Source organism: Danio rerio, chromosome 20 (genome assembly GCF_049306965.1).
Source record: "Danio rerio strain Tuebingen ecotype United States chromosome 20, GRCz12tu, whole genome shotgun sequence".
Taxonomy (NCBI): domain Eukaryota; kingdom Metazoa; phylum Chordata; class Actinopteri; order Cypriniformes; family Danionidae; genus Danio; species Danio rerio.
Genome location: NC_133195.1, coordinates 3375793 through 3391500, shown reverse-complemented (window position 1 = coordinate 3391500; position 15708 = coordinate 3375793). Strand labels below are relative to the sequence as shown.

The window sequence follows — 15708 nt, the reverse complement described above, 5'->3', positions numbered from 1 at the left end:
ATAGCGTCACAGAAAAAGGACCAGTTATGAAAATGGCTGCATCCCAGTTTTCCTGCTTATTATACTTTAAATAATAATACATTCTTGAGTGTGTGACAAGCCTATTCAAGCGTTAGCACATACTGCTTTACTTACTGGTTCAGAGGAGAATGGCCAGACTGGTTCCAGCTGATAGAAAGGCAACAGTACCTCAAATAAGCACGCGTTACAACCGAGGTCTGCAGAAGAGCGTCTCTGAACACACAACACGTCCAACCTTGAGGCGGATGAGCTTCAGCAGCAGAAGACCACACTGGGTGCCACTTCTGCCAGTTAACAACAGGAAACTGAGGCTACAATTCACATAGCTTCACCAAAACTGGACAACAGAAGATTGGAGAAACGTTGCCTGCTCTGATGAGTCTCCATTTCAACTGCAACATTCAGAGTCAGAATTTGGAGTCAACTACATGAAAGCATGGATCCATCCTGTCTTGCATCTAAATTAGAAAAATCCCAGATAACTACAATAGCCTAATTTAGTATGAAAAATAACGTTAATATGCTTTAAAATTAACTTTTAGTGCTCCACACCTTTTATTGGTCATCTTTTAATTCAAGAGTAAGGTCCAAGATTCAGAATAACAGTTACTTGTAAAATCTTTTCCTTATTTAACAACAGTACAGTCGCTCAGTAGTGACCGGTGACTGAACAATGTCAGATTTACATCTTAAAGCTTTCTTCTATGGCTTAATTACACTATTAATGATGGCATAGCAGTTAAAATAGGACAAATGAGCTCATGTATTGGACAAATTCTGGACCTCTGTCAGTGAGGGGTGGGTCTTTCGATTTCAGTTACAAAGATGTTTCAGCTCTGAGACTTCGTAAAACAAACACGTATTTGAAATGATCATTGAGTCACCAGGGCCAGTCTTACTTAAAAAAAACACCTGATTTTGGCTTCAGTTAAACAGATTTAAATGTTTTATACAGGAAAATATGTATAAAATGAGTGGTGGGTCCGGAGGACAAGCAACGAGAACCTCTTGTGTAATCGATTGTATAATTGACAAATGCGATAATTTCTGATAAGAAACTATACTTGACTGTAAATAGGGAAGACGAATCACACAATAAAACATAATATATAAACGTTTTACTGTGTGATTTGTGACAAACCAGACAATCAGTACAGTCCATGCATATTAGTAGCAGAAGATCTTTTCATTGCATCTCCAGCTCAGTAAATCCTGCCACAGGCATCACTGTACTCTTCTGCATTTGTTCTCTCTGAGCCAGCCGAGCCGTGTTGAGCACAGAGAAAAACTGGAACCGCTCACCCATTTTCTCAGGGTTGATCAGCATGTCATAGCTGTGGATGAGCTGGGCTCTGATGGACGGGTCATTACTGCTCAGTAGAACCTAAAGCAGAGAATGACAAAACCAAACCAAACTCTTCAACAACTTTCAAAATATCATTCAATAGCGTCTGCTGTCACTTTTTAACATACACTACATGGATAGTTCTGTACATAAAGATTTAGGTTTACTTATTGCCACATCATTTCATTAAATCTATTTCATTGAGCATCTTCAGAAATACTTGGTTGAATATTATAAGCCTAAAAAAATCCATAAAATCGGCTGTTTGTAAGATTTCCCTCATTCATGTAATAATATTCCTCTTCATATGCTTGTGTAACCCCGCCGGTCCTGCGATACCAACCTGCTCCGAGCTGGTATCGATCCAGCGACCTATCGCATGGGAGTCGGGTGCTCTACCAAGGAGGCTAAAGACCATGGCCTCTAGCGTCTGTCGCTAGAGCACCTTTAGAGGTCAGAGGAGTGAGGTTTACCTGCACACACTAGCTGGAATCCGTTACTCTCACCCCCCTAAACCTCACTCACATTCGGGTCACGGCACCAATGTAACCCTACCGGTCCTACGCCACCCAACCCGCTCCGAGCTGATTTCGAACCGGCGACCTTCCGCATGGGAGTCCGTTGCTCTAACAAGCAAGCTAAAGACCATAGCCTCTAGCATCTGTCGCTAGAGCACCTTTAGAGGTCAGAGGAGTGAGGTTTACCTGCACAGCACACACTAGCTGGCATCCGTTACTCTCACCCCCCCCCAAACCTCACTCCCATCCAGGTCACGGCACCAATGTAACCCCACCGGTCCTACGCCACCCAACCCGCTCCGAGCTGATTTCGAACCAGCGACCTTCCGCATGGAAGTCTGTTGCTCTAACAAGGAAGCTAAAGACCATGGCCTCTAGCATCTGTCGCTAGAGCACCTTTAGAGGTCAGAGGAGTGAGGTTTACCTGCACAGCACACACTAGCTGGCCTCCGTTACACTAGGGCAGAGTAGAATTGCCCATATTGTGTATTGTACCGTGCATTTCTGTAAATCTCTAGTGTATAATGTGCTGTAAAAATGAAGGTGACAAAGGAATAGTCCCCAAAATAGAAATAGTGATACTATTCAGTTTTCAAATCAGATTTTCCCTCATTCTTGAACACAGTAGAAGATATTGGATCACGGAAGGTCATCCATGTGACACCAACTTAAGCCAATTCATAGGATGAAATCAGTTCCTGTCACGTCATCATTTTTTAGAAGTTCAAAGGCAGTAGTGCTGTCATTCTCACCTGCATACGGGAGTCAATGCCCATGTTTTTCAAGAAAGATCTCTGTGTGATGGGTCCCAAGCAGATCACCTGGTCACCTGCCATTTTCCTCAGGTAGCTGAAGTCCACATCTGCGGTCAAATCTGCCAGGCCGGGTGCCTCCAATACATCATGGATTTGATGGCCTTTAAAACCCTGTCACAGGAATGAATTGTAACAACAAAACATGGTGAAAAACACAAAATAAATGATCAGATCTAGCAACTAAAAATAGGCCAATTATTTGCAGAATTAACGCAAACAAAACAGTTTAATCATCCTGACCACACTAATACTAACAGCTGGACACTGATTAATGGCTAAACCCTGCTTAAAATGACACTAGATAACATTTTATATCTGTATTTTGCATGTGAAAACTTAACATGCATTTCCTTCTCTTGTATTCTCTGTGCTCAACTTCTATTTTTATGCAGTAAATTTCCAATCAAGCTGTTCTGTATGGATTTTATTGTAAGGTAATGAAAATGAAATAGTTTGTGACGTCAAATACAGCAAGAGACATTCAAATACATGTAAAACTAGGGCTGCACGACATAGGAAAAAACTGTCATAGCAATATTTTGTATTTTTGCAATATACACTCGCCAGCCTCTTTATGAGGTACACCTGTCTAACTGCTCGTTAATGCACATTTCTAATCAGCCAATCACATGGCAGCAACTCATCTTGCATGGTCAAGATGATCTGCTGCAGATCAAACCGAGCATCGGCGTGGGGAGGAAAGGTGATTTTGAACGTGGCATGGTTGTAAAGTATGAATCATCTCAGACTGGTTTCTTGAACATGACAATGAGTTCGCTGTACTCAAATGGCCTCCACAGTCACCAGATCTCAATCTAAAAGAGCAGCTTTGGGATGTGGTGGAACGGGAGATTGGCATCATGGATGTGCAGCCAAAAAAATCAGCAGCAACCGTGTGATGCTGTCATGTCAATATGGAGCAAAATCTCTGAGGAATATTTCCAGTAGCTTGTTGAATCTACGCCATGAAGGATTAAGGCAGATCCGAGGGCAAACGTGGGACCAACCTGGTACTACTAAGCTGTACCTAATAAAGTGGCCGGTGAGTGTACATTTTGATATGAATATAATTTACTTAAGTACTTAATTTTACATAAGTAACTGAGAAGAATTCACAGTTTTACAATGACTGGGATGATTTTTATTGTAGAGGAGTGCATCTGCATAAAATATCCAAAAATGTATATGAAATAAGTCATTAAATTTAAGCACAGACAAAAACTAAATGTTTTTTTTTTTTTTTTTTTGAAGGGTGGGGGTGTTGTTTGTTGGTGGAATGTTAGAAGGTCGCTGGTTCTAACCTCGGCTCAGTTGGCATTTCTGTGTGGAGTTTGCATGTTCTCCATGCCTTTGCGTGGGTTTCCTCCGGGTGCTCCGGTTTCCCCCACAGTCCAAAGACATGCGGTACAGGTGAATTGGGTAGGCTAAATTGTCCGTAGTGTATGAGTGTGTGTGTGTGAATGTGTGTGTGGATGTTTCCCAGAGATGGAAGGGCATCCACTGCATAAAAACTTGCTGGATAAGTTGGCGGTTCATTCTGCTGTGGCGACCCCAGATTAATAAAGGGACTTAATAAAGGGAATGAATGATTGAGTTGGATAACTCCTAATATAACACATTAGCTTTCAAATGACCAGCACAGGTCCGGATTGAGAACACCTAAGAGGGATTCTACATGCGGTACTTACTCTGAAAGTGTCAGTTTTTGTCCCATCATGCCCATAGTCTACAATTAAGGCTGCGCCTCCGTCCTCTGCGATCCGACTGGCCAGCTTCTGAACGATGACTCCAGCCTCAGCACACACTTCCACGTGCCGTCTGCTTTCATCTTTCTAAAAATCATCATTGACAGAAAAATATTTTCATAATACAACTTAAAACATGGTGTTTCCCAGTGATGGGTTGCGGCTGGAAAGGCATTCGCTGCGTAAAACATATGCTGGATGTTGTTAAGTTTATGCTGGATAAGTTTATATCTCGTTAATGAAGCTCTTACTACAGGGGTGTCAAACTCAATTCCTGGAGGGCCGAAGCCCTGCACAGTTTAGTTCCAACCCTGCTCCAACACACTTACCTGTAGGTTTCAAACAAGCCTGAAGGACTCAATTAGTTTGATCAGGTGTGTTTAATTAGGGTTGGAACTAAACGGTGCAGAGCTGCGGCCCTTTTGGAACTGAGTTTGACACCTGTGTCGTACTAGATATACTAGAACAGGGGTGTCCAAACTCAGTCCTGGAGGGCCGGTGTCCTGCAGATTTTAGCTCCAACTTGCCTCAACACACCTGCACGGATGTTTCTAGAAAGCCTAGTAAGAGCCTGATCAGCTAGCCCAGGTGTGTCTGATTGGGGTTGGAACTAAAGTTTGCAGGACACTGGCCCTCCAGGAATGAGTTTGGGCATCCCTGTACTAGAAACTTCCTGGCAGGTGTGTTGAAGCTACTTAAAGCTAAACTGAAGGACTGATTTCGGACACCCCTGACTTAGACTGTAGAGCAGGGGTCACAAATCTCGCAAATCACACACCAGCTATTGGTGGAGTGGAGAGACAGTGATTCGATGGAAGGGGATGATTGGGAGGCCATGATCGTAAGGGCTGATAGAGGGACTTTGGCCAGGACACCGGGGTTACACCCCTGCTCTTTCACGAGAAGTGCCATGGGATTTTTAATGACCACAGAGAGTCAGGACCTCGGTTTAACGTCTCATCCGAAAGACGGCGCCCACTGACAGTGAAGTGTCCCCTTCACTATACTGGGGCATTAGGACTCACACTGACCACAGGTTGAGCGCCCCCTGCTGGCCTCACTAACACCACTTCCAACAGCAACCTAGTGTTCCCTAGTGGTCTCCCATCCAGGTACTAACCACGCTCAGCCCTGCTTAGCTTCAGTGAGTAACCGGTCTTGGGCCGCAGGGTGATATGGCTGTGGCCAAATAGATTTGATTTTAATGCCATCTGCTGGATGTGATCAACATTACAAGAAATGATCTCATGGAGGGAGACCTCACCTGTATAAGAGTGCTGGAGGCCAGGGTAGGACGATGAGAAACCACAAATCTCAATTTTCCTGGGTTTTCAGGATCAATATCAACCAGCACCTCCCGCCAGCCGTTCTCCGTTCTCTTAAAGAAAATAGACAGTTCACTTCAGCAACAGCAACACTACGCTTTAATAAATGTTGGGAAAACATAAATGAATGTTTCCTATGTGTGCTTTCACACCTGTGAATCGATTCGGTTGTTCTGAAACAGGCATTAAAATTGTTACATTGTTGCTCTTTGTTCTTGGAGCGGTTCACCTTCACACTGCAAAGTTTCTAAACGGACCAAAAGAGCTAAAACAAGTCACATGTGAGTAAACTCTCCTCACGTTGGTCAGAATTTCACGGTTTATTTTGCAGAGTCGCGTTCAGCTGTCAGGGGGAGGTTTGGTGGAGTTTGATAAGGTGCGCATGATAACGTAAGGTGATAACGTGTCTGAAGAGCGAGGAGGGATGTGATGGGGAGGGGTGAGAAGGGTGCACGATGAATTTGAGGACCGGGAGGGAGACGCGCGATTACTGGGAGATTATCACTTGTTTGCGGGCATCGTGGAGTGTCTGCATTTGCGGGAGACTACTGAAACTTCCGGGAGACTTGGGATGTCTGTTGAATGACCTCCCGCCCAACTCATATTTCTCTCCTTATATAGCCGTATGCCTATTACATATACATAAAACACTGATATAACCGAGCTCGGATCGTTTGCTTTCTCACGGCAATCGATCCGCTCAAGAGTTAGTTTCAATTAAGCCGCGACCACCTTATTCAAGCGATCTCGGAGCCATTGATTTGGCGCGGATCCGAGAGCGATTGGTGGTTTTACACATGCCAAACGAACCGTGCTAACTAGGCAAATGAGACAGGTTCTAAAACAAAAGTCTAGGTGTGAAAGCACCCAAAGATAAACACATTATTTATGTTTGAAATATTTCTGGAGTACCTGAAACTTGTGAATGGGAAGAGCGTCAAAAAACTCATGGGCAAGAAAAATGCTGAAACCTGTCAAAGAAAACTGAATTTTGTTACAACAAACTAAAATAATCCGTCTCATTACATCCATTTGATGGATCCGTACCTCTTGGGACGTCCTCTATGCTGTGATACCAGTATATAGGCAGGCCTGTACATGTAGTGCCACTGCGGTAAAAAGTGTGATTGTTGTCATATGTCTGCGTCTGATTTCCAGTAAGACATTCAGCCTGAACTTGGCTTAACTTTGGGCTGACCTCCACAAGATGAATGGAGATCCCAGTCTCGCCCAGGACACCTTTCAACTGACTGAAGACCTGCCATAAATGAAAACCACAGCTCAAATACCTGCTGAAAAATCCAGCTTAAACCAGCCTAGGCTGGTTGGCTGGTTTTAGCTGGTCAATCAGCCAGGTTTTGACCACTTCCAGGCTGGTTTCAAGCCATTTCCAGCCTGGTCTTAGCTGGTCAGGCTGGGAGATGACCAGTTAAACCAGCTTGACCAGCCTAGCCAAGCTGGGAGTCCAGCCAAAACCAGCTATGTCCAGCTTAAACCAGGCTGGTCAAGCTGGTTTTAGCTGGATTTGGCTGGTCATTTTCCAGCCTGACCAGTGTTTCAGATTAACTATATATACTTGAGTTCATTTGAAGGTAAATAAGCTTTAGTTCTATATATTGTAATTAGTGTCATTTGCATGTTATTGTCATGCGAGCATATTTACATATTTCAGTAGATCTGGAACAAATTATACAGTGGGCGGAGTAATACACAAAGAGTAAAGAGGCTGTAGGAGTTGTGATATTGCAGAATATCGCACGGCTATCAGCCAGTCAGATTTGAGAACCAGACAGAACTGTTGTATAAATATATATATTATATTGTAAATATAATATTGTATTGTATATTAACTTATATTGTTGTATAAATAAATATATCTATTTATGAAGCTTTTGTTTTGTTTGTTATTTTGGCCTTCCCCTCTCATGATGATTTTGGCTAGGAGAATTTTCATTTAAGTATCTCTTTGTTTACCCTTTCTGGAAATGTAAAAATCATATATATAAAACTTTGTTAAACAGTGAATAAAAGAGAACATTTTTCTTTTGAAATCTTTTTTCAGAGTTTTTTTTTTAATTATTATTACATCTGAAGTGAAAGTATGCTGGGATAGAGAAAATTTTATTAATATTAATTTATTATTAATTCGATCAAATAAAAATTTGATAGTTTTTTATTATCCTAATTAATTCTTTTTGTTTTTTGTGTGTGTGTTACCTTTTTCTCCGTACCCCTAGAAAGGAGCAAAAATGTAACAACCAGACTAAAAATATTTTAGGCTTCTGTAATATATTAAAGCACGCAATATATCAAAATATCACTGCATATCAGAGCATTATTATTTGGATTGCTTACCCTCAGGATGTCACTGGTCAATGAACCTCGACCTGGTCCGAGCTCCACTAACTGCAGCGCACTGGATTTCCCAGCCGCCATCCACTCACTGATGCACCAAACTCCTAAAAGCTGGAGATGGAAAAAGCTTTTTATATTTGTGTTTTAGAGTATCAGTAGATATTTATTTACAAATAAATAAAGGCTTACCTCGCCAAAAATCTGACTAATCTCTGGTGATGTAATAAAATCACCACCTGCTCCGAGCATGTCATTTTTCACATAATATCCCTGAAAACAAAAACAACGAGTTTTGGTCCTTGGCAGAAAAGCACCGGCTTTCTAATCATCTCTTATAAAGAATACAAGGTTATGGATACACATTGACAGTCAAAAGTTTGGAAATATTACAATTTGCTGTCACATGACTTTTTACTAATTACTAATACTAATACTACTAATACTTCCCTTCTTAGACTTTACAGACCTGAAACTTGCCTATAGCACTTATTCATTGTTGCTCTTAGTTGTGTAAATTGCTTCCTTGTCCTCATTTGTAAGTTGCTTTGGATAAAAGCGTCTGCTAAATGACTAAATGTAAATGTAGAAATTTGCGTCAACAAGCAGTTGGACAGGTGTACCTAATAAAGTGGCCGGTGAGTGTAAATTGAAATAATGTGATTTAGAAATAAAATTAAGGACAATTATTCCAGTTTTGTATTACTTTTGTGCTGAAGTCTTTTAAAAAGCATACTTTTTGGAAAGTCAAGAATCTGACACTTGACTTTAAAAAGCACCAGTTAACAATTTAAATACAGACTGTGATTGATTGGGACTTGTTTTTTGTCAGTTCTATGTGTAATAATAAAATATGCTTTCAGAATTCTTTAATATACGCTCCAAAGAGTACATGTAAACTTATACGTACCAACACCGGATTGGTGAGTGCTTCCCTCATGTATTCAGCCACTGAAATTGGACCCGTGGCAATGATTTTGGATGCGAGATGTTTAAGGATGGATTTGTTGATGGAAGAGCTGGAGCATGATCGTTTCGTCCAAAGCACTATAATAGACAGCACTGAATGTCATTTCTCAGATAAGAGTATTTCCTGAGAACTTCAACACTAATGTCATCCCATGCCTGACAATGATTACACAAGTAACTTAGCTTTTGCTTTTAAATAAAGACAGGTTGGAGTTTAAATTCCAAGGACTGAGCATGGGTCGATTACCCTTTTCAAGGTATACCACGATTTGGAAAAGTCAAGGTTTTAAAACCGTCAAAATTTTCTGCTATACCATTAAATAATTTAAAACACGAAATTACATGTATATTTTCCACAAGTAAATACTATTTTACAATTGTCCCCATGTTTCTGTTATTAATGTACCAGAGAAACACAGAAATATATCTTATATAGACACATTTAAATAAGGACGATAAATTAAAAATAATGTCGTTTCAAAGAAGTTTAACGTGAATGCAACCACAGAATAAGTGCATGCAATACACATTTAAGGCTGTGGCTTAGTGCAGTGGTTCTCAAACTGTGGTGGCTTCCTTCTAGTGGTACGCAGAGGAATGAAATATGTCATGTACATGCTACACACAATTCAAAATTAATCAAAAATTATGTATATAATATGCCATGTAGCCTATATTTCTGAGGTAATCTGCCACATTTTTTTTAACTGTGCAGAGTTGTAGCTGCTGTACTAGGCCTACTAGGCTACTGCATTTCAATACTGCTCATTTTGGTGGTACTTGGAGAGACAATTTTGTTCTGAGGTGGTACTTGATGAAAAAAGTTTGAGAACCACTGCCTTAGAGGAAGTGCTATCATTTGACGAAGGAGAAGCAGAAAGTGTGTGTTCTATCATTAATCGTATGATTTTAGGATTGTTTTTGTATGATTTGTTTGAGGACCCTGCTGATAAAACCAGCTTAAACCAGCCTAGGATGGTTGGGTGGTTTTAGCTGGTCGACCAGGCGGGTTTTAGAGGAGTTTTAGCCATTTCCAGGCTGGTTTCCAGCCATTCCCAGCCTGGTCTTAGCTGGTCAGGCTGGGAGATGACCAGCTAAAACCAGCTTGACCAGCCTAGCCAGGCTGGGAGCCCAGCCAAAACCAGGTACGTCCAGTTTAAACCAGGCTGGTCACGCTGGTTTTAGCTGGTCATTTTCCAGCCTGACCAGCTAAGACCAGGCTGGAAATGGCTGGAAACCAGCCTGGAAATGGCCAAAACCCCTCTAAAACCAGCCTGGTCGACCAGCTAAAACCAGACAACCAGCCTAGGCTCACATTTTTATAAAGAAAATAAATGTTTCTGGTCCATTCAGTCTTCTCCTAAACACAAAAAAAGACATGTAGAAGACTGCTGGAAATCTGAAAACACTGACTTCCATAGCATTTGTTTTTCCTACTATGTATGAGAATGGTTACAAGTTTCCAGCTTTTGTGTTCAAAAGAATAAATAAACTCAAAGGGACCAATTGAGGGTGTGTAAATGTTCAGTTTCGGGTGAACTCCCTGCTGAAAAATCTAGCTTAAACCAGCCTAGGCTGGTTGGCTGGTTTTAGCCGGTTGACCAGGCTGGTTTTAGAGGGGTTTTGGCCATTTCCAGGCTTGTTTTAAGCCATTTCCAGCCTGGTCTTAGCTGGTCAGGCTGGAAAATGACCAGCTAAAATCAGCTTGACCAGCCTGGTTTTAGCTGGACATAGCTGGTTTTAGCTGGGCTCCCAGCTTGGCTAGGCTGGTCAAGCTGGTTTTAGCTGGTCATCTCCCAGCCTGACCAGCTAAGACCAGGCTGGAAATGGCTGGAAACCAGCCTGGAAATGGCCAAAACCCCTCTACCAGCTAAAACCAGCCAACCATCCTAGGCTGGTTTAAGCTGTATTTTCAGTAGGGCTATCCCTTTAAGTCTTCAAGCATTTGATTCCATATGAACACTGCTGCTATTCACCAATTATTACAATATTTGTAACCTCTAAGTTCAAGGTTTAAGGATCCTGCATCTGTCAAATCAACTCGTTCACCGCTCTACAATGCTGTGATGTTCTGCTGGTGTTCTCGCGGCAGTGCAGCGCTGTAAGTCCCTCTGATTAAAACCAAACACTGGATAGAATACAAAGAAACTCTGTTCAAACTCTTCTCACCTTCTGGCATCAGCCGCTTCAGTCTCAGAAGAGTCCTCATAGTGCTGTCATTAACGCTTTATTACATGTAAATATCATTCAGCGTTGATGATGAGTGACAACACTGACGCACAGCATAGACAACCTGCAACATGCTGCTCCAAGTCCTTTATTATGATTGGCTAAGGTTCCTCTTCTTCATTCTTGTGTCCTGACGGGTTGCAGATCACCGGTATATGTGTATATCGCCCTCTATTGTGCTGGAGAGCTTAACTACATTAGCTGCGCATCTGTGTTCAGCTTGTCTGTGTATGTTTTTAGTACTGTGGGTTATAACAATAGGTAGTTCTAACGGCCAGGGCCATAGTGGACACTTTAAAAGTGGGGGAGACAGTTGTATGAAATCCAAGTTTACATTCTTAATCACCTGTTTCTGGTTAATGGTCTGTCTCTAAAAGTGACCCTACTGAAAAAAACAGCTTAAACCAGCCTAGGCTGGTTTTAGCTGGTCGACCAGGTTGGTTTTAGAGGGGTTTTGGCCACTTCCAGGCTGGTTTCCAGTCATTTCCAGCCTGATCTTAGCTTTAAAAATAAACTTTTGTTATGATCATAAGTCTTTTTGTGAAAATGTTCCATTAAATATTAAGGACAACACATTTTATTGACATGCACAGATAAATTGTTCACCACAAATACTAGCAATGTGAGCTAACAAAATCACTACTGTTTTTGATTACATGTGCACTATTGAATGTTAATATGGCTTGCCATACATTTTATTATTATTATTATTTTATTAGAACGTTTAATAAGAATACAAAAAATCTACAGAAAAGGTACAAAACCACAACAAAGGTAGAGAACAGAACAAAACAAAAATACAAACTAAAGAATATGCCAGGGGGGATATGAATTACAAAAATCACTTTAAATTTACCTTAAAGCAAGGTCACAGTGATGTTTACAAGATCACATACAATACAGTCTTCTGGGCATTATAAAAAAAAGAGAGAATATTGTAAGATTCACATAGTGTTACGGATTTTAAAGCTGTAACATTGCTGGAGTTAGAGATTGTATTTAAATAATATTTCAAATCTTTACAAAAAATAAGAAAAAGGGGCTTTACAGCCATTTATGTATAAAATATTTTGCTAGTAAAATAAACAGATTTATTAGAAAATATTTATCTTTAACTTTATCAACATGATAAAAACCAAATAAAACATCCTTGTACGACAAAGAAAAATTATATAAAAGAGATACACGTATAAATAAACTGAATTATTTCCAAAAAAATCTTAATATGGGCACATTCCCAAAAAAGATGATCTACAGATTCATCTATTATTCTGCAAAAGGAACAAAGGGGATGGCTTGCCATACATTATCTTTGGCTTGCCATGTACATGACGCCACCCGGAAGATACACACGGAACGTCAGCATGGCTTGATTAATATTCATGAGCTGATCGTTGGACTGTTGTCTATTGTACGGGTCGTACGTTTTGCTATGGCGATGCGTGTTTCAGGATGATCTCCGCGCGCAACAAAGATGAGATTGTGCGATTCTACACGGTCACCGACCCCACAACACACAAGAAAGGCTACACGGTGTATAAAGTCACGGCCCGGGTGAGACGAACCGGATTTTACCGGGGGTAGTAGCGCCTATGTGCTAACGCTAATGTTTATCAGGATCACTAACACAAACTAAGAATATATATATAATTTGATAATGTCGCGTTTGTTGTGCCGTGTATGTAACGTTATCTTTATGGACCGTGTCTACTGATGTCATGTAAATCTGAGGCATCTACACAATCAGCTGTGTGATTTCCTAATCACAAATCTGTCATTATTATCTCCGTTTTTGTTTACCTCATCTATAGTTCTTAGCTTTATTTAGCATCTGCCAATGCAAGCTTTAGATCAGATGTTCAAATCAGCCATAACTTATTTGTAAAGTCATAACTTTATTTGTTATTTTTTTGTGGTAACTTAATTAATAAATCCATTTATATTCTCTTCCTTCCTAATACACACTGTAAAGACTAAAATGACTCCGCTTATTTTGACAGATTATCTCAAGGAACAACCCAGAGGACATTCAGGAGGTAGGTATCCCAGTGAAGTCACACTTGTAATAGAAATTACTTTACAGAATCCTTAATATGTGCATATTAAAAATGTACGTCTGGAACAAATTTTAATTTGATGTCATTCAGGACACATGCTATTAGTTCTGTTTTTAAGGTGCAGTTGCAGTGGACTCTCAGTAATCACACAAGAGGGTAGAGCTGCACGATTCTGGCTAAAATGAGAATCGCGATTTTTGTTTAAAATAAAGATCACGGTTTTCTCACGAGTCTATAGTTGTAAAATAAAGATTGATATGAGTAGGCTGTTATTGTTATTATTTCTCATACAGATGGTAAAACAGCAATAGGCCATGTGTAGTTCTACAGTTGGTTAAATTATTAATTTTGAATAGACTTGTAATGGTGGACTTTACCTTTAGACTTTAAATTTGTCCTGGTCATTAACGGTGCGGTAGGTGATCTTCCACAATGCTAACAGCTTAGCATAAATCTCTGAATCACAAGCTGCGTCCCAAATCGCATACTTATGCACTATTCTACGCCATTTTGTAGGATAAATAGTGTAAGTAGTGCGTTCACACTGAAAACTCTAAAAATATTAAGTGCACTTTAATTAACCGGATGATGCACTCATTCAGCCGCTAAAATGAAGTGTGTAATGATGGACACTTCACGCACTCAACGACCGCAGGTTTGCTTACGTAGTGGAAGGGGCGGAGCTATCGGACACACATGTTGGATAACTTTATTTATTTTGGATGGTGAAAGCAAAACTCTCCAACGAGAATCCCGATGGTGAACGCGGTTATACTCATGGCAGGTATTATTTGATAATTTGGTCATTTATTTCACTGATTTGGCGACCGTCAAACGTCATTAAGGAAACGGTTTGAATTTCAGCTTAGTAAAAAAACATAAGTGTGCCATTTAGGACGCCACTACATACATATACTATCCTGTTAAGTGTGTAAGTGCATAAGTACATAGTGCATGAGTGCATAGTGTATAGTGTGCCATTTGGGACGCAGCTACAGTCCCTCCCCTGCTGTCTAGAGCCACGCCTCCTGAAACACGAGCACCGCAAAAGAGCCCTCTCTCATGTGTTAAAAGCGACTAGTGCTTGTCCGACGGCATGCAAGCCAAACTGACATGCTATTTCAGATTGAATATTTAGAGTTGCATGCTAAACAATATAGGGAGAGACTAGGCGGAATAGCGCTATTTACTTGTTTTGTTGTTAAACTAATTAAAATTTACATTATCGACCCTGCTGAAAAATCCAGCTTAAACCAGCCTACCACTTTACCAACCCAGCCGTCACTTTAAAAATTGTCATATTGCAGAACTAAAATGTAATACAAAGTATTACAATTACACTTAAACATTAAGTCAATGGACAAAACGATGTTTGTAAAACTGTAGAATTGTTCTGTACGTTTCGCTGACATGTTCAGTGAATGTGCTTTTTCTAACAGACACAGTCAGTGTTAATTCTCATTGGGCTGCCTTTATTTCACTAGATCACAGTGTGGAAAAGATATAGTGATTTCAAAAAGCTTCATCAAGACCTTTGGCAGATATACAGAAACCTCTGTGGGCAGTCAGAGCTCTTCCCACCCTTCGCCAAAGCTAAAGTTTTTGGTAAGTGCACGCACGTGTGTTTGTGTTTCGCAGTAAACTGCATTTGTGAGACAAAGAGTAGCTTTGTTGTTTTGACCAGTTGACTGACTCTACACTTGCGTAGGCATGGACTGGTATAAGCTTCTAATGGTATGATAACCTTGGAAAAAAAAATCACGGTAATGTGATTACTGCTCTAAAATAAGTTCTTTTTAAATGTCTCTGTAAAAAAACGACAACTTTTGAACACAATATATTTTATTTTTTGAAAGATTTATAATGTTTTGGAGCAGTAAACATGTCTGGTTAAATAATTCAGATGATTCGTTGACTTCTGCTGTCTTCATTCGTTTCAAAAACACGGATTTCTTTACAAGTTGAAATGACATCTTTGGATATTTTTTTTTCTGCTGGATATACTGGGGGCCGTTCTTCGTACGTGGATTACTCAGTTAGCTGGATTTGGATATTGACGATTTGACACGATCCAGGATCGTTTCGTTCTTCAAAGTTGATCCGAGAGTTGTTGTCATGGCAACAGTTCTGCTAGGTCAAACCTGATCGGGAGCAGGTTCAATTCATATAAACAGGATTAGATCGGCTCAGTTCAAGCAAAGATAATACAGAAAGTATGTTCCCAATTCTGATATTTTCTTACAGTAGTAGTTATATACACTTGGGAAAATGGTACATATTTTAACTATATATATATAAAGTTATAGTCCTTAATAACATAAATAAAGTTATA

At 40.3% G+C, this 15708-nt stretch overlaps 2 protein-coding genes across 2 annotated transcripts in view; one reads left to right on the top strand and one right to left on the bottom strand.

Moving 5' to 3' along the window:
• Positions 1-944: 944 nt before the first annotated feature.
• ndufaf7 (NADH:ubiquinone oxidoreductase complex assembly factor 7) lies at positions 945-11386 on the bottom strand. Its single transcript, NM_001076763.1, has 10 exons — positions 11260-11386; positions 9032-9168; positions 8314-8394; positions 8125-8235; positions 6817-7027; positions 6682-6740; positions 5709-5822; positions 4388-4531; positions 2637-2810; positions 945-1405 (listed from the first exon to the last, which is right to left on the bottom strand). The coding sequence occupies exons 1-10, from the start codon at positions 11297-11299 to the stop codon at positions 1208-1210; spliced, it is 1269 nt and encodes a 422-aa protein (NP_001070231.1). The 5' UTR covers positions 11300-11386; the 3' UTR covers positions 945-1207.
• A 1262-nt stretch (positions 11387-12648) lies between these two features.
• The window catches only part of rps6kc1 (ribosomal protein S6 kinase polypeptide 1), a 41718-nt gene continuing 38658 nt past the window's right edge, over positions 12649-15708 (top strand). The window contains 3 exon segments of the mRNA NM_001365551.1: positions 12649-12873; positions 13320-13355; positions 14861-14981. Of these exon segments, the coding sequence (NP_001352480.1) occupies positions 12772-12873; positions 13320-13355; positions 14861-14981 (259 nt within the window). The 5' untranslated portion in view covers positions 12649-12771.

Bases quoted from the DNA above. Each gene is read 5' to 3' on its own strand.
- ndufaf7 (NM_001076763.1), bottom strand. From the start codon at position 11,299: ATGAGGACTCTTCTGAGACTGAAGCGGCTGATGCCAGAAG. The intron at 6,741-6,816 runs GTACGGATCCAT...TTTCTTTGACAG, and splicing joins CATAGAGGACGTCCCAAGAG to GTTTCAGCATTTTTCTTGCC. The intron at 2,811-4,387 runs GTAAGTACCGCA...TTCCTGTGACAG, and splicing joins CAAAAACTGACACTTTCAGA to GGTTTTAAAGGCCATCAAAT.